This window comes from Gallinula chloropus, assembly GCF_964237585.1.
Source record: "Gallinula chloropus genome assembly, chromosome: 2".
NCBI lineage: Eukaryota > Metazoa > Chordata > Aves > Gruiformes > Rallidae > Gallinula > Gallinula chloropus.
Genome location: NC_140086.1, coordinates 134,123,958 through 134,147,755, shown reverse-complemented (window position 1 = coordinate 134,147,755; position 23,798 = coordinate 134,123,958). Strand labels below are relative to the sequence as shown.

At 42.2% G+C, this 23,798-nt stretch overlaps 1 protein-coding gene across 1 annotated transcript in view; it reads left to right on the top strand.

Moving 5' to 3' along the window:
* SCIN (scinderin) overlaps positions 1–23,798 on the top strand; it is a gene marked incomplete at both ends in the record, with an annotated part of 49,463 nt that overhangs the window by 13,746 nt on the left and 11,919 nt on the right. The window contains 3 exons of the mRNA XM_084280597.1: positions 4,549–4,698; positions 21,251–21,343; positions 23,649–23,781. Of these exons, the coding sequence (XP_084136723.1) occupies positions 4,549–4,698; positions 21,251–21,343; positions 23,649–23,781 (376 nt within the window). The remainder of the gene's footprint in view (positions 1–4,548; positions 4,699–21,250; positions 21,344–23,648; positions 23,782–23,798) is intronic.

Below are 23,798 nucleotides of genomic sequence, written 5' to 3'. Positions count from 1 at the left end.
CTTTTACAATACCTCCCCTCAGTGCCAAGGTGCTCTTACTCGGAGTTACACATAATCCCTTACACTATCTCCCTGCCACACGCTTCTGTACAGAAGTGAAAGTGTTGGGCCAGAGTCACTCTGAGTGAGCTGTACAAATCTTATGTGACTCTGCAGGCTGGAAGCTATCAAGAGTAAGTGACTCTTGCCACTTTAAAACTAGAAGACCATACCTGAGACATGTAGATGAGGAGAGACCTTCCTGTGACCAGTGTACACAGCACAGACCTGGTTTGCCTTCCCAAACCTCCTCAGGAGCTCTAGGCTAGTCATTGTGATTATTTATGATAACATTTTCCCACTCTGAGCCGCTAATTGTCCCACTGTGATCTGACAAAGAGATTGATATCAACAACCATGGCTATCAGGTAGCAGCAGACCTCTCTTCCTTGGCATCTCCCTCAAACTCTGTTAGAGATTTAAAAAAAAGTACTGCTGGTACAAACTTCTGAAAATAAACTAGGCTTGGCATAGGAATCACTGATGAATGAAGTTGAGGGGTTTTGGGGTTTTTTTGAGAGCAGTGAACACTTGGAAGTCTGTTTTCATCTTAATGGAAACATTTTTTTGTCAGCCTGCCATTTCAAAATAAGGTTAGCAAAACAAGCCTAAATATAGTGAAGGTGTAGTACAGCTAAGAAACTGTGAAAGCACTAAGTGAGCTAAAGCTAAATACCATATTAGGGACCTAGTTGAGTACTTTATATATCTATCTAAAAATAAATACATGAATAACGAAATACAAGAGGTCTCTTGGACACAGTTAGGTAAAAAACTGTGTTTCAGGTAAATCCATATCTAAACATTAGCCTTGTCAAGAAGTGGCTTTAACTTCTAGAAACCTCTTTTTCTGCCTTTAAATTGTTAAAAACATAAATCCCCAACCTGCCTAGAGATTGAAATGGGTAAGTTATATCAGGAAGATACTTATAAATATTCAGATGAACTTCTACTATGAGGCCTCAAAACTAGATACATTTTAAAATAACTAAGGTTATTTTACTTCAGAAGAGTAAATGAACTAAACCTAAGCTCCTGACAGTTTGTAGTGCTGGATGCTTAAGATATTTTAGTGCTCATAATAAATACAGTAAAATATTACATACTTTGGGACATTTTCATGAGTTGTGGCTGCTCACTTCCTCCTATTAAATTACACAGTACCTGCAATTTAGCTGTTAGGATTTTGATGAAGAATACTGTCTTTATTCTCTAGCGTTGAAAAGAATCAGCTTGTTTCTCTAGCTTTTAATTTATTTTTTTAAAATAACCAGTGAAGAGAGAGCTTATAGGAATGGTATGACTTGTCTGTGACCTCCAGACCAAGCATGATTTCAGACCTTGTACATTGATTCAAGTATTTTTACGTGGCTGAAGACAACCTCACCACACAAGGTTTGCCAAGGTTACAGCTAATGAAATTGCATATTTATTTTAGGTTAGGACGAAAGTATTTAGGCCACATTATTTTGTGGGAATGTTTCTGTAATTGAGGAATATGGACTCCATAAGGAAAAGAATGAAATCTGCAAATAAAAAAAAAAATCTGAAATCCATTACTGTGGGGTTTTAAAGGTCTTTTTCCTTCCTCAGGCTGATTTGAAACCTTGGGTCAGTGGATTGTAGGAGAGCTCGGTTTAGTCAGTCACTTGACTTGAAGGCAAAGTGAGAGAATATGCTGTGAATGCAGCATAGCTGGGGCACACTGTGCAGTGGGAACTTAGGAGATGCTAAGAAAAGAAAATGTGAATTTACTGTCTGAGCAGTAAAGGTCTTTGTAATTTGCAGTGACAATTTAAGTCTCACGATATCCTTTGTGGTCAGTGCAGTAAATACTATTCATTTTGTAGATGAGAATACTTGTTTGAGGTTGCATGGCCAGCTACCAGAAGACCAAGAGAAGGCTGACATGTACAATTGAAACTGAACTTTTAACCTTACTGAAAGAGTCATCTCCATGAATTGCAGTGTACACACTAAGATAAGGGAATAGCTACCTGACTGCTTCAGCTGATTCTCTAGATGTTGTCTTTCTCTTCCTTATTGCTTTTATAAACTGGGAAATAAAGAATCCCTATTTATTGCTGCTATTATCTCTGGTGAGTCCTGTTTTCTCACATAAATTCAAATAAGCTCAATTAGGAGGTAGGCCTAAGATAAAAATGGGTAAGTTTGAGTGCTGAAATTCTCAAATTAAAGCAGTCTTTGTCTTGGGAAGCCTCTCAAAATTTGGGGGAAGATCACCAAAACAGTATGTGGCTATAATATTGAAACTCTTACTTTGTACACACTCAAGGTAGTTTTTCATAAATTCTTTAGAAGTCTCTTTCCTTGAGCATGCTCAGATATTTTCTTCGCCAGAGGAAATGTTGAATGTCAGATGTAAGATCAGGTTCAAACTTGAAGCCAAGTATGTCTCCAGATCCTGGATACTTAGTAATGTGACAATGTTCAAACCAGAAGTTGGAAGCAGGTTTGTTTTTTTTTTCCACTGTCTCAAGCCTACAGTCAAGTTGGAAAAGGCCACCTGAAAAACCTCACAGCTTTCATGGCATAACAGCTGCAAGTTAAAAGGGACCCAGTTCTGGGAATCTGTGTAAGCCTGACCTAACTTTGTCTCTGAAGGATGCTTCTGAAGGGAAGGGAGCTTGGCTATGAGATCAATGAGATTTATTTTTTGTGTCCAAGCTGGTGAAAATTAAATATCCGAAGTTATTAGTGCTGTCTTGCATGCGGGTGGCATCGTTAGCTGTGTTCCCAAAGTCTGCATCTCTTAGTACTGAGAAGCTGTACTTAATCTCTCCCTTGACTCAAGCCACCTTTTCAAGTTCTATAAAATAATGGTTAGCAGAAACACCTTAATCTTTTTTTTGAGTAAAACAGCTTTTCATCCAAAATTTAAGTTTTATGCGGTTGTGTATGCATCATAAAAAGTACGTAAGATTTGTAATTTACCTAGTGAGGGCTCAGGTTAAATCATCATTGTTTGCCTTGTACTTGAACTCAAACCAGTTCAAGGTTTTTTAAAGTTGAAAATGACTGTGTACCTTTATTGCTGTACTGTTTGGGCATGTTTATAGAATTATGTGAAGCAGAATGAAATTACTGTCTTCCAGAAGAAGGGACAGGGGGAAAAGCAACCAGCCAGGCTGATTAATTTCCTTTGACTAGCTCCTTCCTGTTCAGCCTCTAGCAGCTCTCCAGCTTGTGTTCTGCCTCCTCTTCATGATTTTCATCAAGGCTGAAATCTAAATTCTTTACTCTGAAATGTTTTTCATTCAGGATGAATAACAGGGCTTGCCAAAACTGGGGGTCCTTGGTTGGTAGTGTGACGGGGTCAGGTGACCTGTCAGGCTGGTTCTGGTCGCCCTCCTTCCTGAGAGGCACGTTGGGAACATGCTCCATTCTAGTTGAATTTGCACTTTCCCAGTCTTGTGCAGGGCAGATCCATTCACCACCTGTTCAGCCAGATGACAAGGTGGCCTTGAAGGTGCCTAAGATGATATCTAAAAGTGGATTGCTGCACCAGACCACTCTCTTATTGACATGAAGAGCCACTGCTGTGGTATCAGAGTAGGCCATTGAAAAGGTGGCAACCATAGTGGGGTGCATTGCCCCTGTGGCAGCAGTGTGTTAACTGCTGCATGTCCTGAGTGGAGGCATCTTTCACATGTCTCTTGCCTCTTTGCTCAGTTCCTGAGCCAGGAAGTGAGGAACTGAGTATATGCCCATCTTCTGCTGGGGAGGAACATGGTGGCATAACTGACCAGAAAAACTGAGTATTCCTGATTTCTAAATCTTTAGATGTGACAGACAGTTGTGATACCTACAGTTGGGTTTCCATTAATCTGAGGTTGAAAAACTTTGAAGAGCATTGGATCAAGTGAACACTGAGGAAAAATCTTCCAGACTCTTTATTGAAATCACCTATGCCATCCATTTGGGCTTGAGCTGTTTGTGTGGTTTGATGCAGCAGAGTGTGTGACAGATATCATTGTACAGCAAAAAGTCACCAAAGTAAAAACTGTAATGAAAAATCTAATTTTGAGTAGCAGATACAGGCAGAGTTTTCCTAGAGCTTTTGAAATTACATTGTTTCTCGCCAGACACGAGAATGAGACTGCTGAAGGAAGCATAGAAGAGGAACTGCCAGATATAAAATAAAACCAGTTTACAGTAACAAATTTAGGAAATTCAGGTTCTTTAGGAAACTGAAGATATATCTGTATTTGGGATACAACTTTGTCAAACCAGAACTCTGACTACTCTGAGATTGAGTGATCTCCTAATAGGTGAATGCTAAATTACATTACGTAAATATCTTGCATATTGCAAATATCTAGGTGACTTAACAGATCTCTTTTACAAAACATTTTTGAAAGATGCAGCTTCACTGATGTTCTGGTAGTTTAGATCCAGTAAGATAATTATTAATAAAATAGAATTTCCTACTGTTGCCCAGCGTTGAATCTTACTGCTAACGTGTGTGTGTGTGTTTCATTCTTTCAGGAAATCTACCAGTGGTGTGGCTCGTCGTGCAATAAGTACGAGCGGCTGAAGGCTACTCAGGTTGCTGTTGGCATTCGGGACAACGAACGGAACGGAAGGTCTAAACTAATTACCGTGGAAGAAGGGAGTGAACCAGAGCAGCTCATAAAGGTATTGTAATATGCCCACCAGTCACCGACATAGCTGTGAATAAAATGTTACACCACCTCAGGAACTAAATAAGATTGGGCTCAAACCTTATGCTCTTCGAGGACTCCGGGAAGTCGGATCTAGGTTATGTATGGTAGGCCAGTCTGTACTGCTTTTCCTCCGTGTGCAAGCAATGTGAGATGAAAAAGTATTCTCTGATAATTAAGAACTAAATGTCTCCCTTTTTGAATTAGACATGGGGCAAACTGAACTAACAGCGCAGCTCATACCTGAACCACACGTTCTTCTCTGTTTAAGGAAGCACCAAACAAGAGGAAAGACAGAATTACTGTGTCTAGGATGTCAACAGAAGTAACAAATTGCATGATGGTGCATGGGGCCAAGCACATGGCTCTGCATAGCCACACCTATTGTGAACTCTTACACACCTGGCTTCTAGTAACCCCAGTGAGCCCCTTCCTCATAGGTTTAGAAAGGTTAACTGTTTACTTAAAAAACAGACTTTAGATTTCATAACTGAGCTGATCAAAGTAGAGTGCAAAATAAAATAATTCCCCAATTTATGTAGTTTTTCAGATTTTGAAAAAATTAGCAAGCACTGATGAGTTGTTGCAGGGCACATACTAGTAGAGACATTGTCACTTGGCATTTGTGTGCTAAATTAAGCTTTTTTTCCATTCATTCTCTAAAGAGAAGAAAGAGGAAAGCAAGGTCATAAAGCAGCCCCTCAATAAAATGCAAAATATACTGTTAGAATATTATCTTTACTTCCTGAAGTTAATCTGAAGTACATGCTAATGGTGCATACAGGTACGCCATGAGCTTTGATGGTGCTTACCTTCAGCTCTGTCACATGGACTATAAATAGTTATTGCCTAAGCAGCAAAACATGCCACGTGCTGAGCCACTGCCTGTGGCCATGCTAGCTGTGGTGAAGCCTTTGAATGATCTGTCCAGCTGCTTGCAAAGACTTTTTGCCCTGTGGGTATGAGTACAGAGGTGGCTGTGCTGAGAAGTAGGGGAGGTAGCACCCAGTGCACGGAAGACTTTTGAAGGGAAAAGCATCATTGATCCTGTATCTGGCTTTTCTTCCTTGTACAGACTTCTCAGACCAGCTCCAGTGTGGCACGTATTTTACACCTATAGCAGTTATAATAGCACAGGCTGACAATTAGAGCCCAACCCCAATTGCCTTATTGGAGTCATGGCATTGGGTTGCAGCCCGCTGTGGGCTGCAGCTGGATGACACCATGGGAACCCCCTGGCACAGTCCCCTGGCAGCAGCCTCCTAGTGCCGAGCCCATCCCAGGGTTACAGCTGAAGACTTTGCACGAGGTTTACAGTGATCTCACGTGTGAGTTGGGGCCATTGAACAGAACAGATGCACTTTGCACATCAGTCCTGAGGTAGAGTTAAGTTTCCTCCTAGCAACTGGTATAGTGCTGTGGTTTGGGATTTAGGAGTATAATCATGTTGATAACACACTGATGGTTTTAGTTGTTGGCAAGTAGTCAAGGACTTCTCAGCTTCTCACACTGTCCTGCCAGCAAGATGGTGGGGATGCCCAAGAAGCTGGGAGGGGACACAGCCAGGACAGCTGACCCAAACTGGCCATACTATATGATGTCATGCTTTGTATCTAACTGGGGAATGGGCTGGGAGGTAGTTTGGCTTGAGAACTAGTTGAGTGCAGGTGGGAAGCAATTGTGCTGTGTATCACTTACTTTGTATATTCCTTTATTATTACTATTGCTTTCCTTTTCTGTCCTATTAGACTGTCTTTATCTCAGCCCACAAGTTTTACCTTTTTGGTTTTTTCCTTTTCAATTCTCTGCCCCATTCCACTGGGCATGGTGAATGAGTAAACAGCTGTGTGGTGGTTTTGGCTGCCTATCGAGTTACATCATGACACCTCCTACCTGGCTAAGGTGCAGATGGGCCAGTGCAGGAAGGATGCGAGCTCACGTTGAGAGGCCAGCTGCCTCCTGCTGAGAGTGGCAGGGTATGCTGGCCTCACCCCTGTATCTGTGTGCCAGACTCTCATCTGGCTGCAACTGCTGTTTTGTAACAGCCTTGACATTATGATTAAGAGCAGGAAAGATGCCAAAGTTGCATTTTGATCCTGTGGCGTGTTGTTGTTAGATCAGGAAATAAATCTTTTCTTCACTTGCTCAGGAGTGTTTGAAGAAGTTTCTCCTTTTCCTTTTTGATTGTGAATATAGAGGGAAGAAAAATGGGTAGTTCAATATAAGTAGGTCCATGGCTTTTATCCCCACCACTGTACTAAGCCTGATTCGAATGAGCTTGCCAGCAGCTGGGGCTTAGCTTCTAGCCTGTGTGGTGCTGGGCAGCCTTGCTTTTGGCAGTGTGCTCACATAACGGCGTTTGCAGCTCAGCCCTGGCTGTCCCAGCCCAGGCTCTGAAGCACGCTGCTAATGAGGCAGGAGAGTAGTTAACCTCACTGATATGTAAAACCCATTAATCCCTGTTCCTGCTCAAACTATGTACAGTTCCTGGTGTTCTTCACTTTGATTTCTCTCTGCTTCCACAAGATTCTCTAAGCTGCCGTAGCACCTGCCCAGGCTGACTAGTCTGAAAGTAGCACTGTGCTTCTTTCTTCCCTTTGCATCACAGGGGACCAATTTTTGCCATTTCCAGCTTTCTTTGGAAAAAAGGTTGATTTATTTTCCTAGATAAAAGAATTACATACTTTAAATGCTTATTTTGTCATCCAGTATGTCACTGAAATCAGAATATTTCCTAAAATTATCTCCTCTAATAAATGTTGGGAATTACTCTGCCTCCCGTGAGCTGGAAATCTACTTACCATATCAGTGGTTAAACTTGCTTGTGGAGTGCTGCTAGAAGAGTGTTCACCAGGCAGGGGCTGACATACCCACCATGAGTGTACATATAAAGAGCTGACAGTGATCTTACCCCTGCCCTGTAAGCACTGGGTGATGACTCCCAGATGGTAAAGCAAGACTGCTGTCCTTGTGCCCTACCATGGAGGCGAGGCACAGGCTGACTCAACAAACCCTTCCAGACTTCTCTTCTGCTGTGGGATTACCAGAGGCAGCAGTGGCTGTGCTGGGCTGGTGTTTCCCAGCCTGCTTCCCCTTTGGGAGCTGGGGAGCCATGGGTGAGGTGAACTAGTCTGACAAGAGTGGTTGCCTGCTTCCAGCCAACATTTTTAGCAGGGACCTGCAAACAGGCTGGCACTGCTGGAGCAGTTTGCCTGTGGGAAACAGCTGTCTGGGGCGTGCTGTAGGGCTGCATGAATTGCTCTGGCAGGCCAACATGACACAGCTTGCTCGCCCTGGGGAAGGAGGACGGCTAGAAGCTGGGTACGTGAGTAATTCTGACAGCAGCAAGCCCTTTCTACATCTGCTGGAGTGACCAGGGGCCACTTGGGAATGTGCAGTGACCGTCCTGTGCCCTCGCTCAGGAAACACGGTGTATCAGGAAAGCTCAGACCTGCAGTGGGTGTGCAGGAATCACTGGAACTCCTCAGCTGCAAAGATGAGGCAGAAACTGCTTGGGGCAAGCACATCAAAGGTATTTAATCTACTTGTTTTCACCTCCATGTTTGCACTGTAGGTGAGGTGCTGACTGGTGGGTTTAAATACACTGTGCTGTATAGGCTTGCTGCCTTGGAGATTTAAAAAATAAACTGACCACCTTGGGCAAATTGCTGCCTGGTAATTGTGACTGGTCTCCACAGTTGCAGCCGCCCACAGTAAAATTCACCAGATGCCAACTTTGCTTTTCACAGGTAAACAGCTGAACAGATGTGCTCATTCTGCTGAATATTGGGCCTGAAGATTTGAATTGTGTTAAAGGGCATTTTTCATCTGCATGGGACCAATCGAAAAATAGGTTTTAGCAATGTTAGACTCAGTTTCGTTGCTCTAGAGTGACCATGGCAGGGTTAGAGCTAACAATGTTTCTTTTTTTTTTTTCTTTAACCACAAAGAACACTAAATATAAGGCTACCAAGTTTACCTAGGAACGAAATCTTCTAGGGTCAGTTGCCAGCCCTCTCAGAACGCCCCCTGGGCCAACTGCACCAACACTGATTCTTGTCCTTCTGCCAGCTCACAGCATTAAGCAGTGATTCACACATGTTTGGGCACCCACTTGTGACTCTCTGAGATCAGTGAGGTCTGGACAATTGGACATCCTGGCCCAGCTCAGGATGGACAATTTTCTAATTGTAGTTGGAATCTTGTGTCTATTTCTGAAGAGAGGACAATATGAGGGAAGCTAAATTTCAGAAATAGTTCCTTATGATCTTACTCAGCATTGTGGGAAATGGTGAGTGAGATGAGGGGGATGACTGAGGTGCCTCATTTCCTTTCTCCAGTGAAGCTATTGTCCATTCTTTGGCTAGCGAATGTGTAAGCAGTGCTTCTGTTTTCAAGGTAATGGCAGACTGGAGAAAGAAGGCATCAGAAGTGTGTCTGGGTTTGTGAAGTTTAGTTAGTCAGCAAGCTAAAGCTGCTTGTGGTAATGCAGGAATGCAGGAATTCAGTTCTGAGTCACTCAAGGGAAAGATGCAAAGCACCTCCATGCATGGCACACCAGCACCTTCAAGTGGTACCATGTCGCTGGAGCCAAAGGCATGGGATGGAAAAGCAAGTCTTTGCATATTTGGTTTTACTGTATTGCTGCAATTTGAAACATTAGACACCCTAAAAGATTTTTAGATTGACAGTGCTGTTCTGACAGGCAGCTGTGAAGGTCTGTCTGAAGGGTGTAAGAGCAGATGATAGTGAGATAAACTGAGTTTTAACTAAACTAAGTATCAAGGCTGCATTTGTCCCTTCTCACACATGAAATGTTCAGCTAACAATTTCCAGGGTCGTTCTTGTTTTCTGTGTGCTCAAAACTGACTGTGTTATTGTTTCTCCACAAATAACTCCTGTAAGACTTAAGCTCTCGGTAGCCTGTGATTGCTGCAGATTTTACTGATGAGACTTCCGGCTTTCGTTTCATTTCCATAAAGGTTTTTGATACTAGGGCTGGAGCTGTGAAACCTGAGAAACCTGACTGCTGAGGTCTAAAGCCACAAGAATGTGAGGAGTGATTTCAAACAGGTGCACTAACACCATCCTTCATTGTCTTGTGTCACGTTTGTTTATCCAGTTTGCAGTTAGGGTGCTAGTGGCCTTATGACAGATGAGTGCAAGCTCACTTCTCATAAAATACTTGTGTAAATATTCACCTAGTTCATGTTTGTTTACATATTGAGCAACAGAAGGACCCTCTTCCTCCTTTCTGATAATACAGCCTTTCTCTTCCTCCCTTTTTTCCTTTCAAACTCCTAAGAAATGCTTAATCAGGAGAATTCCTGAATGCCACTGTGTTCAGTGGTGACTGGTTTTGCATGTGGTATGAATAAATACTACACAGGGAAGCATGGGAATGGCTCGGTCATATTACAGCCAGTCACACCTTTCCACTTTAGTAACTGGAAAAGGACTGGTAGCACTATGCACTGCTAACTCAGTCGGACTGGTAGCACTACATGCTGCTAACTCAGTCGTGTAAGTTAAATCTCAAGAGCACAGAAACTAAGCAGCACCTGTTGCAAATGCAAGTTACAGAGGCTGCTTCTGTAGGGAACCAAAAAATGCAAACTTCTCCACAACCTCAAGCTCTGGTAAACCTTGAATCAGCTGGGTAGGTGACGGAAGAACAGGACAACTCTTTCTTTCTTGTAAATTCATGTCCCTAAAAGTTACTTGCTCCAGAACAAAGATGTTTTCCAAGGATGGTATGGAGCACTTGGGGAAAACTAAGGCTTGCAGTGACTTGTGGCTAGTCTAAATGTGTTTGGCAGTGCAAGGGAACTAGGTAGGTCCCTGAAGTCTCTGGTCCTACCATGTATATATCATAAAATTTCAAGAGCCATGAGTGCCCTGATGGTTTGGTACCCACTCCTTTCCCAGGGTGAGCAAGAGTAGCATCTTCCACCACAACTCTGTGAAAGCAGAAATTGCTATTGCTGCTGCTCTAGTAACATTTGCATTTCTTATTGCTGCTGCTCTCATAACATTTGCATTTCTTCTTGTTCCCGTGTTTTTGGTTGCATTATGAGGTCAAGTCATGTTAAGGAGAGGTCTGTTTGTTTTGTATACAGATGAGGGGAGGAACAGTGGGGGTGAGGGTGGTGCAGGAGGAGGAGGAGGAGTAACTTCTTTTTTGGAATACAAACTCCAGGCATTTGTTAGGGATTTAACTCTCATTTTACTCAACTGATACGAGTTCATAAGCTATGAACTGTCTGTAACTATTGTGGTCCAGCCTGACCTGTTCACTAGCAAGAAAATGTCCAATGTGAAAAATGCCATAATGAAGTCATACTAGGCCAAATTACCCAACTCTTTGGGAATATGTAAATCAAAGTCGTATCTCTTATTATCTAAATTGAGACAGTTGAAAAAAATTGGACAAGCTTCTAGGGAATTTTGTGAAATAAATACTAGAAATGAATTTCAGTCCCAGGGCTGTGGTAGTGTTGCAGTCACACAGAAAGAAAAATGAATGCGTTGAGAGAGGGATGAGAACAACAAAAATTGTACCAGTCCCTTGTGCAAAGACTCAGCTATTCTGTCAGACACAGAGAAGTTAAGTCTTTGCATTTTCATGAAAATGGAGTTAAGCAAGCTAATGGGCTGAAAATAACAGAACCCCTAAGGATAGTTACTAGCCGTAGTTGTGTTGGCTACTCAAATCAACAACTTTCTCTGTCTGCTTTGAAGATACAGGTCAAATTTACTCCTCAAGAAGATGAGTAAGGTTATTCACTGGGTGTCTGCAGCTGTCAGCAAGAGCAGATTTTGGGTCTTGCCATCTTGAACAGTAAGAGTTTGTAGGATATGAACTCAAAATAGTCCCCGGGGGGAAATGTTATGCATGCACCTTTCACAGCAACATCTGCCCTATCTGAGGAGTGGCAGTTTATTAATCATTACACTCTTTAATTAAAATTTATGATGGGCTATGAATGTGGATACAAAGTACAAACCCCTTTCCCTGCAGGGAGCCAGTTTCAAGCTGTCAAAACCAGGCATCCCGTTTTCTTTCAGATTACTGAGTGCCTCTCCATTACAGGCAGCCCTTTTTCTTGATGCTGATTTCCATTTAAAGGGTGCAGTTATGCAACCTGTACTCGGACAAACCAGATGTGGCCTGGATTACAGTACAGCTCACCTTCTTTACACCAGCTGAGTATTTAGGCCAGTGTTTTCCCCAGGCCTAAGTAGGAAATCAGCAGGAGTTTTGCCAGGAAACAGCAGAGGCTGGTAAGGAGGACTCTTCAGCCACACTGTGAGTTATGCATAATGTTCTTCAAGATGCAGTTTTCAATCTTGGCTGCCTGAAGCCAGGTACTTAAATGACAAGGAACTGAATAGGAGCTGCAGGTGGCAAGTACATCTGAAAGTCAGGGTTTTAATTAAGTCTCTAAATACAAATCTCAGTGCCTGCATTAGATATTTTACTTCAGACAATGTTCAGGTGTGTCATACTGCATGGTATGAACAAAATCATTTATGAACAGCTCTAACAAGAAATTAAAACCTGATTTCTTATGCTAGGAAAGATGCTTCTATGCTAGGTGTTCTAGTGGATTTCTAAAATCATAATGAATTTCTGGAAGCGTTTGCAATTAAATTGTTTGCATTATTGTGGGTGAGAAAACCACTCACCTTTGTCGTGTTTTCTTCCCCAGCAGCTGTAGCACTTCCAGGGTTAGCACATTAGTCAATTATAATCTCCTAATTGCGTGTTAGAATATTAATGGAGTTTGTAATGGCTTTTTTCCTTTCTGTGCCAGACTATCAAGAAATCTATTGATGAAAACCCACTATAATTTTCAGATATTAAATGGGTGCAATTAAGAAGACAAGGCCAAAGAAAAGAGTTGTTAACAGTTATCTCCATGTGGAGTTGTTAGCAGCTACTTCCACATATTTTCTAGCAACAGTGAGATTTCATGGAGAAGAACCCAAAGGGCAACTTCCTTGCTGTAGCAAAATCTTAGAGATATGCTCTTCCTGGAATCCAGCATCTCCCCATGGCTCAAGCAGCTTGAAAAGACTTTTTTTCTTTTTTTTTTTTTTTTTTGTTTTCATTTTCCCTGGAGGTCTGCCTTATCCCAGCTCTTGTGCAGAGCAACTCTCATGGGATCTCTGCTCAAGGTTGCCCTTAAACTTTCCGAAGTAGAAATTCCGTAGTGCAGGAACGGCTCAGGGAGGAAAACTTTGTAGGATTTTTTCAGAGAAGCCCACACATGCACAGACTGCTGTTCCCCATGTGGAGCATATTACACTGAAGTAAAAGTCCTCTCACATCTGTGCACAGGTGAAGAACTGTTGCATAGAAGAAGTTGTATTTCCACCACCACCAAGTGTGTAGCGCTGAAGAAATCTGTAAATGTGATTATTGTATTTACTGTAAAGCAGGTTCTTAGGGCCAGGTCTTTTGCTTACAAAGCTGCCTATGGCTTTGATGCTACCTAGTTTTGCCTGTAAAAATAAGAGGTAGATAAAATTACATAATATGGATCTCAGTGTTGCAGTCATCAAGGCTGCAGCTTCTAATTTTTAAGAGCTGTAAATCATGGCCTCTTTGTTGAACATTTTGGCTCCTTTACACAAAATTTGAGGAGATGTAAGAAATTAAAAGCAGAAATCTCTTAGTGGAGGGCATTTACACTAACAGGAGGAAATTATTTTCAAAGAGCTAAGCAGGATGTATTTCCTATACAACCAGCTGAAAGTAGTATTCTTGCGCTCTCTTTTTCTGTCTCACTATTTATTTTGAGATTCAGCATGAGTCATTGCACATTGGAGTCCAAACCTCTGTTCTGTCTTGGATGAAAGAGTTTGGGTACCGTGCCAGAGAGGATCCCATGATCAATGGGGCTCTTTGGGATCTGGAAATTCTGAGATGGTGAACACAGCCACTAATGCAGTGGGGAAATATTTCAGTGACCTGAGTAGCTTTCTCCACCTTCCTAGCTCATGGACCGAGTGTCTAAACACCTTGTTGCAGCTCCCTTGGCTTGTGTGCTAGTGCTGCTGTGTATCATGGCTTGCCGCCTCTTCCTCCAGACACCATAGAGGGCCTGGGAACACTGGCTTTGTAGGAGGGTCACTTGCTGTCCACTACCTGTTGCTGCCTCTAGCTCCTCTACTGTTTCAGGCTTTGCAGACTATTTGCCATACTCCTCTTTTTACCCCAGTATTGATATGGTCCAGCCTGTGGTGGTACTGCAAACCGTAGAATCACCTAGGTTGGAAGAGACCCTTAAGATGATCTGGTCCAACCACAGCCTAACCCTGCCTAGTCCACTTCTAAATCATGTCCTTAAGCACTTCATCTACATGCATTTTAAATACCTCCAGGGATAGTGACTCCACCTCCCTGGGCAGCCTGTTCCAATGTTTGACAACCTTTTCAGTAAAGAAATTCTTCCTGATATCTAACCTAAATCTTCCCCTGGTGCAATTTCAAGCCATTTCCTCTCATCCTATTGCTTGTCACCTGAGAGAAGAGACCAACCCTGACATCTCTGCAACCGCAGATCTCTGCACCAACTTGCAGGTAGTTGTAGAGAACAATAAGGTCTCCCCTCAGACCCCTTTTCTCAAGACTAAAAAGCCTCAGCTCCCTCACCCATTCCTTGTAGGACTTGTGCTTCAGAAATGCTCTCCTGCAAAAACGAAGGCACTTAGGGAACAAAAAGATTAGGGTTTTGTGGATTTTAGCAAATAAATGTTCTTTGTGTCTGAGGCTCCCTGTTGGCATTACTTACTGATTTATTTCCATTCTTTTCCAGCACTTAAGCACGCTCTGCCATGCAGCACACAACTTTACCTATACAGCTTTCAAAGGGAGATCTGCAAAGATACAAAGGCTTAAGTGTGTGTCTAACTTTATGTCTTAATAAAGTGGAAGGAACAGGCATCTTAAAGCACATGTGCAAGTCTTTGCAGGATTTGTGTCTCATTTCTAATACTTCTGCTAGTATCAGAGAAGGATGTAACAAAGGAGTAAGATTTAAAAAAATGAGGCAGTAATCATCAGTGTAAATGCAAAAAAATATGTAGGGGTGAATGGTTATTGTATTTTTAATTATACAAAAGGTAGGCAGGCCATTGAAGAGCTCAATTCTCAACACTCAGCAGCAGTAATGATTACAAAAAGTCTGCAGTTACTGCCATTCACCCTCCCAGCTTCTATCCTGTGGGATCACTGTTCATCTTGAAGGCATCCTAAAAGGCAAATGTTTGAAGATCACATAGGCTGGGGGTTTCCTCAGCTCATTTCATGCACACCTGATCTCAGTGTAAATAGCTGGCTGAGATACCACCAGCTGCATGGTCACAGCAGGGCATAAGGTGGTTTGTTTTACCTTGGAGGCAAACTGTTAAAAAACATTGAATTTGTACTCTCAGAACTGATCTAAATACTTTTATTGTGAACATGTTATCCATGGCCTGTTTCAGAGAGCGGGAAATCAATGTTAGGATATCATTATCATACCAGTAAAGGCTTTATATTCAAATTATTCCAGACAGATATGCAAAGTTGCAAATACTATGTGAAGAGCTGCCAAAGCCTGATGCCCTATTTTTAGGGAGTTAAGCATAGAGCTATGAATAAAATTATGATTTGCCTTTGAAATTCCTGAGACAACACAAACCTGCTAAAAACTTAGGCCAGGATTTATGCAGAAAAGGTGCCATGAGCAACTGATGCCTTCTGCTGTTTTACAGCGTGCTGAGTGCATACAGATCAGGTTTAGACCTCAGTGACAGCAAGTCATTTTAATGAATTTCTTTTTCATGAATTGCATGGTAAAACAAAACAAAAAACCCCAACAGTTAACAATGTGCCAGAAAGGCTTGTTAGCTTAAAGCATCCATGTGTCCACTTCTCAGTTCATTACGGCTGTTTCCATCTTATTTTCAGTCTCTGTTCAGGCAGGTGGGAGGTCTTCTGCTCAAGGTGAGCATGTAACAACAACTGTTGTTTCTGGAATTGCTAGTGAGAGGCAGTTTCAGGCAGAAATCCTGCTAGCTACCTGGGAGCAGTTTAGTGAAAGGATTTGGTTTGGTGGGGTTTTTTTATTTCCACATAAATTTTTGTAAGACTATGAATGTTTGCTCAGACCGATGGAAAGATGCCGGGGTACAGTAACCAGTGAAATAAGCATATTTGACTATTCATAATCTGAGTGGCAGAAGTTGGTTTGGTCTGGACCAGAATCTCCTCTGCTCTGGCAGGAGAACCAGTAAGCAAGAATGATTAGAGATGAAGCTGTGGTTGGTTACTTTAGCAGTAAAACACTTAAGCCACATTTGCCTGAGGATTCTCTGGGCATATGTCTGAGTTGGTACCCAGGGTCAGCCAGGTGGTAACTAACCTCCATTGTGATCATGCCTTCCTCTCTCTACAGGATCTTTTCCTTTCACTGACTACTGGCGTAAATATTTGAGGCGGTATTTCTTTCAGAGAGATGTTCCTTCTTCTCTGCTTTGAAAGTAAATAAAGCTCTAAAGCTTTACCTACCAACAAGTACTCTCTGTGCCTATAGTTCAGACCTGTTGTCCTGCATGGAGGATTTATTCTCTGTCACAGCCTACACATGTACCTTCAGTTTGCAGGAGCAGGATGTACTTGCTTATGTCATAGCGTACAAGAAAGTAGTGATGAGCTACTAATCCTGATTGTTTTTCAAAAGTATTAAGTAATGAAATGTCAGGCCACAAGACAGCTTTAAGCTATGTGAACGTCTTGCGTTTCCTTCTGTTGCTCTTAGCACATAAAGAATTTGAGTGATTTTTAGATCGAACACTTGGGATCACAGCCACAACAAATGGTTCGGTGTCAGACCCAGAAACCTAACCCAAACTGTGTGTAGTAAGAAGAAACACAAACACAGTGCTAGTGCATGCAAGTTAAACTGTGAAAAACTGGTTTTCTTTCTTAATTAACCTTCACCTTACATGTTCTGCAAGTATTGTTTCCCTAGATGGATTTTCAGCCTCACTGAACTCTTTAAACTTCTTGCTGCCATTAAATCAATATTTTATGATGCAGAGCTGGCTTCGCCAGTTATGGAGACAATGTTTGCTATATTTCTTCCTTTGTTCCGCATATTTTAAACTGTTTACCTTGTCACATTCCTACAGATTAGAAATTTCTGTAACTTCAATTATTTTTTAAGGGCAATGGAGTGTAATTTCACTTGTCAGTTAAAGCTTTGGCTCCATATTTTGCACTTCTCTGAGGGTGCCAGTATTTTCAGAGCAGAGCTCGTGCAGTGAGAGTATGAAAGGGGATTGGGGTTTTGCAGGCAGGAAAACCCCAATCCTCTTGCACTTACCCCAAGATAAGAATCGACTTGGACAGCTGTAGTAGAGGAACTGATGTTCTGTTGCTTTTTTGTCCAGTGTTCTTGTGCTAACCTAAGAGTGTCAACACAAAGGTCTGACAGAACTTAAAACACCCAGAACTTTTAAAATCAGTGCAGATTAACTTCCTGTTAAACCACGATCTAAAGGTGAGGAGTTTAATCTTGCTAAAACAGTCTGATACTCTCCTTGAGAGGTAAGCTGGCGTTAGGGTACAACCATGGCAGGCAAGGTAGGCTCTGCGCTGAGCAGGTATGGGAATGTTTTATTCTGAAACCGCTGTGAAGCAGATGAAAGCTCGAGTGGTTAAACAACCTCACACAGACCCTGAGGTTAGAGTGTGCACGCCACCAGTCGCTGCAGAGCAGCAGCATGACACCTGTGTGCGCCTTTGCTGAGGCCAGAGTTGTTCATGCTTTTCTCTGGGACTCTGATAAACCTGCACGCAGGAAGCGATGGTGGGGAGAGCATAAGCATCATTCTGTGTTGGGGCAACACAGAGCGAGCGGTGGTTTGACAGCTTAGTCTGTCAATGGCAGACACGGTGAAGTGATCGGGGGAGTCTCTGGTTTGGAAATCAGCAGCTGCAAAGAAAGATGCTAAACCCAGAGAACGAAGAAGCCTGGTTATGAGTATGCTTTTAGGGCCCTTAATTATTCTTTAGTTTATTTCTACTGCAGTGAAGAATAATAACAATAAGAATTCTAAGAGTGTTTTCAAAACCTGTGTGTGCACCAGTGTATTTATGAGAAGTATGGTTTGAAGTTGCCAATATGGTGGGATACCCAGGGAAAAGTGTGGCTCTTTTCGTGCCCCCAAGAAAGCATGGCTGTTTTCAGGTGTGCAGGGTGGACTTATGTGTCTGACTTCTTGGCAGGTTTTCGAGTCAGGGTCTGCAACCTCAGAGCAGCCCAGGAGACAGCCTAGGGCTGTCGGTACACTGGGTTGTACTGACTTAAAAGACCCACTGGAGCAGCCTGACTGTCTGTATTGGGAGAACTATATGAGCTGGGTCCTGTGCAGATAGCTGCCACGTGATTTGTGTGAGTGTGTGTAGGCAAGTATCAGAAGACTCAACAACCTTTCAGCTGTCTGTTGGTTTAAGTCATTTTATTGGGCAATCTTGGTGAAAAGCTTTGGGAGCCTTTGACTACAGTCTCAGCTGGCATGGTTTGTTTTCTTTTTGATGCATCACATCAGAATTATCTGTACAAAGATGAGGTGCCCTGCAGAGCTGCAGCTCAGCCAGCCATATGCTTAGGTAATGATATGACCCAGTTCCAGCGTAGCAGTTTGCTGCTGTTCAATACAAACTTTGTAATCTTATTGATAAAATTACCAGTTGTCATAACATGCAGGCACAGGAGTGGCTGCGTGTGGACTTGCCACAACATGGGAGTTTGCCTTGGAAGGAGGAAAGACAACTTTTCTGGAAGGCATTTCTTTGGGATCTGTATTAAATTTTTTTTTCATCATAAATTGCTTTCTGTTTAAGCACAGAATTTTTCCTCCTATGATTTGTCTCATCCTCCAGTTCATAACACAAACTGGCTGAAAATTATGCATGTTGGGTATGACATAAGCTGTCCCTAGCAATACAAAGTGTGCTTGCTGTATGTATTATGTACCGTGACATTTCATAGTTTGTGAGTATATACAGTCCATGCTGCACCTCTTCACAACTGGTGTCTTCACAGGCCTTAACCTTGTATCATCTTCAGATGATACAATGCACAGAGATGCACATAACCATTAGTGATACAGCTCAGGGCTTATTCTAATGGATGTAGTGGCTGCACGGCCCTCCTCACAAACCCTGGATTTTCTTCTCTGATGGAAGGAGATGCACATCTTTTCCCATCCTAACAGGCAGGGAAAATGTGAGAATCTACAAGGAACTGTGGTTTCAAATGCAGGAGAAGGGAGCACCCTCAAGACTCTTTTCCATTTATTTTTGGGCTCCTCTAGGAAACTGCAGGACCTTGGCAAGAATGAGTAATGCTCCTTTTCTGCTTGCCTATGCTGAAGTGCAGGGCCTGCTGTTCAGTGAATTGGGCAGAAGCAGAACATCTCTGCCCTTCCCAGGGCACTTCATCTCATACCCATAGCTGCATCTGCACAAAGGAGGTTTTTCCTTCTCTGCAGGGCTGCTCTCTATCACATCATCTCCCAGCCTGTATTGATGATGAGGATTGTCCCAACCCAGGTACAGGACCTTGCACTTGGCCTTGTTGGACCTCATGAGGTTCACATGGACCCACTTTTCCAGCTTGTCCAGGTCCCTCTGGATGACATCTTGTCCTTCCGGCATGTCAACTGTGCCACTTAAGGAGTTTGACAAAAATCCTCTATCTTGTTCAGAAAAAACATTTCTACATGCAGTTCTAAGACACCAACAGATCGGGCCAGCAATCTAAACTGTGCTGGGACCAAATTTAAAGCCAAATTTTTAAATTGTAGAGGTTTCTTGGTAATTGCGACCTGGACTGTGCTGTGAATAGAGAGGCTGCTTTCACAAACACTAGTAAGCACTATTTAGCCTTGTTTAAAAATATTCAGAGTGACACTCACATAGTTTTCAAAGACCCTTGGGCAAGCAGAAGTTTTTTAGAGTAGGTGGTGTATCACTTTAAGTGACTTACAACAAAACTGCAAAGTAACTGTGGTGCCACAGGTATTCTGTATGCATGGTATAGGAAAACACTGACCTTAACTGTATCAGGAATCACAATTTTGGATTAATTTTTTCTGTGTGTTTGGTGGGGTTTCTTTGGGCTTTTGTGGGTTTTTTGTTTGCGTTTTTTGGGGTTGTTTTGTTTTGTGCAGCCCTACTTGGCCTATACATTAGTAAATCCTCAGCTGTGTAGCATATATTCTGGAAACGCTGACTGACAGCTACTGAGGAGCAATTGGTGCCACCTTTCTTAAACACCTTAACAAGTCACAAGGAAAGTATTTTAGCTTAAACTGCAGCAATCGTGCTTAACAAGGCTTTTCTTTACTATTTTATTGGCTTTACTGGGTCATTAAACCTCACAGATGGCAGATTTATATTAAAAATTCAGGTTATATTGGTTTGGGTTTTTTCCAGATTCTTTGCAGGTATATGCTTTGTCAGGCTTCCCTGTTATCAAATATTTGCAGTGGTTTGGCATATGACTCCATGTTACATGCAAATGCACCATATTAGTAGGAAGGCTGGCACTGGCCTTGTACTTGATGTTAATATTTAGTTACTCAGACATATCAATTACTGCTACCTTCACACTGGGACATAATTTCCTAGAAATCCGTAATATTCTGTATGTAACATTGGGATCTGGTTATATATTGATCATTATTGGAGGGACCATTAAGAAAGGGTAACTAGGGTTTAATAATAACTACCTGACCACAACATATTACTGATGAATGTCTCGTGGTGATAGTTGTTATAACATTACCCATGTTGTAAAACTACTATGGTGTAAAACAACCACAGTTTTAAAATTGGTATTCTAGTGATGTTTTTCTCACCCCATAATTTTTTTTCAAGACCTTGCCTAACTTTTCCCCCTTAAAATGGGATGAAGACCCTGCGATTTTTAAGGTTTTTGAACTCATAATCTGATATTTTATATTGTCAATTGCAACATTTAAAAAGATAATTTCAACTCATATATTTCATTTAATTTTAGTATTGTTAAACATTTTAAGCATAATGTCATTCAAAAAATTGTAAGATGTCCTTGCTGACAGTTTGGAAGTTACTTGGGGGAAAATGGGCAGACAGACATAGAAAAGGCTCACAGGAACCTCTCTGTTCTGTGTATTTGCCTGTATATGTATCTTTTGAAGCTTTTCTCTGCATATCATTTCCTAGCCTAGCCTATAGATGACCAGCAAATTGGCCTGGAGGAGATACAGCACGTAGATCCAAAGCTGCTGGAGAACTGACCCAGTTATTTAAAATTATCCATATGTTTGTGAACACATCACCCATGAGTCTGGATTTAGGTTGGGTTTTATGTAAAGGTGATCCTGATTAATTGATTACTGGGACAACACATTACAGTGTCTCAGTATTTATACTACGGCACCTACTCTCTCTGAATTGAATTTGTTATTCTCTTGTTATACAGGTTTTAGGGAGCAAACCAGCACTTCCCGACTGTGATGATGAAGATGATGTGCTGGCTGACATCACAAACAGGACAAGTGCTAAACTATATATGGTAAGTTAGTTATGTTGTTCTATATTTTAGTTAGGTACACTCAGCTGTATTCATGCATTCATTCATTCACTCCTTACACAGAGAGCTCCGGTTTCAGTTACAGAACTGGAGTTGTGTTTGCTGATTTGCACCCAATGCACAAGTTCCTCAAGAATGTCCATCAAAACAACTCAGGCAATTTGAGGGGGGGAAAAAAGGATTACAGTCCTGTTTACTCAGGAAATGTTAAACATGGCCTGTCAAAGAAGAATTAACTGGCCTTAAATCAAACCGTGTTTCCTGTCTTCTTGATTTTAACAGTGAGAGTTTTGTAGTCCTATGTGATTTGACAGTGGGACTGAGTGCACCCTCAGCAAGTTTGCCAATGGCACCACGCTGTGTGGTGCAGTGAACATGCTGGAGGTAAGGGATGCCATGCAGAGGGACCCTGACAGGCTTGAGAGGTGGGCCCATGCAAACCATATGACAGTCAAGGTCCTGCACATGGGTTCAGGCAATCCCAAACAGAACTAAAGGCTGTACAGAGAATGGATTGAGAGTACCTCTGAGGAGAAGGACTTGGGGATGTTGGCTGATGAGAAGATCAGTATTACACAGCAATGCAGATTTGCAGCCCAGAAAGCAAACTGTATCCTGGGCTGCATCAACACCGGCATGACCAGCAAGTTGAGGGAGGGGATTCTGCCCCTCTACTCTGCTCTGGTGAGACCCCATCTAAAGTACTGAGTCCAGCTCTCAGGTCGCTGGGCTGTTGGAGCAAGTCCAGAGGAGAGCCACAAAGATCATCAGAGGGCAGGAGCACCTCTCCTATGAAGACAGGCTGAGAGAGTTGGGATTGTTCAGCCTGGAGAAGAGAAGGGTCCAAGGGGACTTTAGAGCAGCCTTCCAGTACCTGAAGGGGCCTACAGGAGGAGAAACAAGTGGAAACGCTCTGACAGCACTAAGTGCTACTGGATCCCCATGTATGTGACCTTTTAGGTTTCATCTATAGTTGCTTGGAAGCTGCTGTGAAGTGTGAGAGAGGATGAATGGCTCCCTCTGTAGCTCCTGCATCCCATAGACCACAGCAGGATGGAGCCACCTCTCTCCCTGACGGTGTCATGATCCTTCCCCTACCCGTATGGACAGCTGGGGTTTACAAGAAGCCTGTATGGGGCAATTAATGTTATACGGCCATTTTCAGTCCTTGTTGTCTACATGCTGTGTTTAGTCCCCGTTAACCATTCCATTCTGGCACACATCTTTATAGCAGCATTTTAGGGAAAAAAATCCCAAACCAAAAACAAACCAAAGAAAACAAGGAGGAAGAAAAAGACGGCCTGTATGAATGCTCAGGACCATTGTAGTGAGACAATACCAGACAAAGAAAAGCTCTTGCAGTGAATTTTGGATTCTATGGCTGATACATTCACCTGAGTACACAGGCCTGCTAACAGGCCTCTGTTAGCTAAGTGTAAACGTGCTGCAATATAACAGGGAGTATCAAAGTCAGGAGACAGGTTTGCAGGGAGCCCTCACAGTAGGTATAATAGTTGACTTTTATTTGTTGTATGTGGGAGTAATGTCCGTGTTGTGCTTCTGTAATATACGGTGTAGGATATAATTGTGTATTTACAGTTAATGTTTAATTCTGAAGCCTCTAAAGTAAGAACTTCTTTTCAGTAATAATAACTGGTCTCTTCAGCCACACAGGAGTGAATTTTAAAAGGTTATAAAGGTCTACGTGAACTTAGCATGTCAATAGAGGTTACAAAGCAAATTCTGCAACAGGTGTTATACGACAGTTTCCAATTAAAGGATTGCAGGCTACAAATGTAGGTATTTCCCTTGTTAATACCAGCGTAGGACTATTTGATTATAATTTCAAATATTCTTGTTCAGCATGTACATCTGCCTTTGGCTTTGGTGTGGGTTGCTTGATAGCAGAAGATGAAACCTAGGGACCCCTCAGGTTCAGCTGGGCACACAAGGTGGGCTGAAGAAAATGCAGTTTTTAACGGTGAGGTGTTCACTGAATGAGCAGTTGAATCTGAAGTGGAAGAAAAACAGATTTATTTTAAGCAGCTCCGAGACAGGGATCCGACTCGCTAAAATTAACACTACATCTCCCTCTATTGGATGTAAAATGAAATGAAACAAAATAAATAATCATTAGCCTACCTCGCATTCATTCCAGCAGCACACACATTTTGTACAGCCATTTATAGAGGAATGGCAACTGAGTTTGAGAGTAATGTTTGGAACAGAAATTAATTGGATTATAAAAGACAGAGTTGATCTAAATTTGGAATGATTGCTTTCTTAGGTGTCAGATGCAAGTGGATCCATGAAGGTGTCTGTGGTAGCAGAGGAAAACCCTTTCTCCATGGCTATGCTTTTGTCTGAAGAGTGTTTCATTTTGGATAACGGTGCTGCAAGGAAGATCTTTGTGTGGAAAGGTAAGAGATTTCTTCTG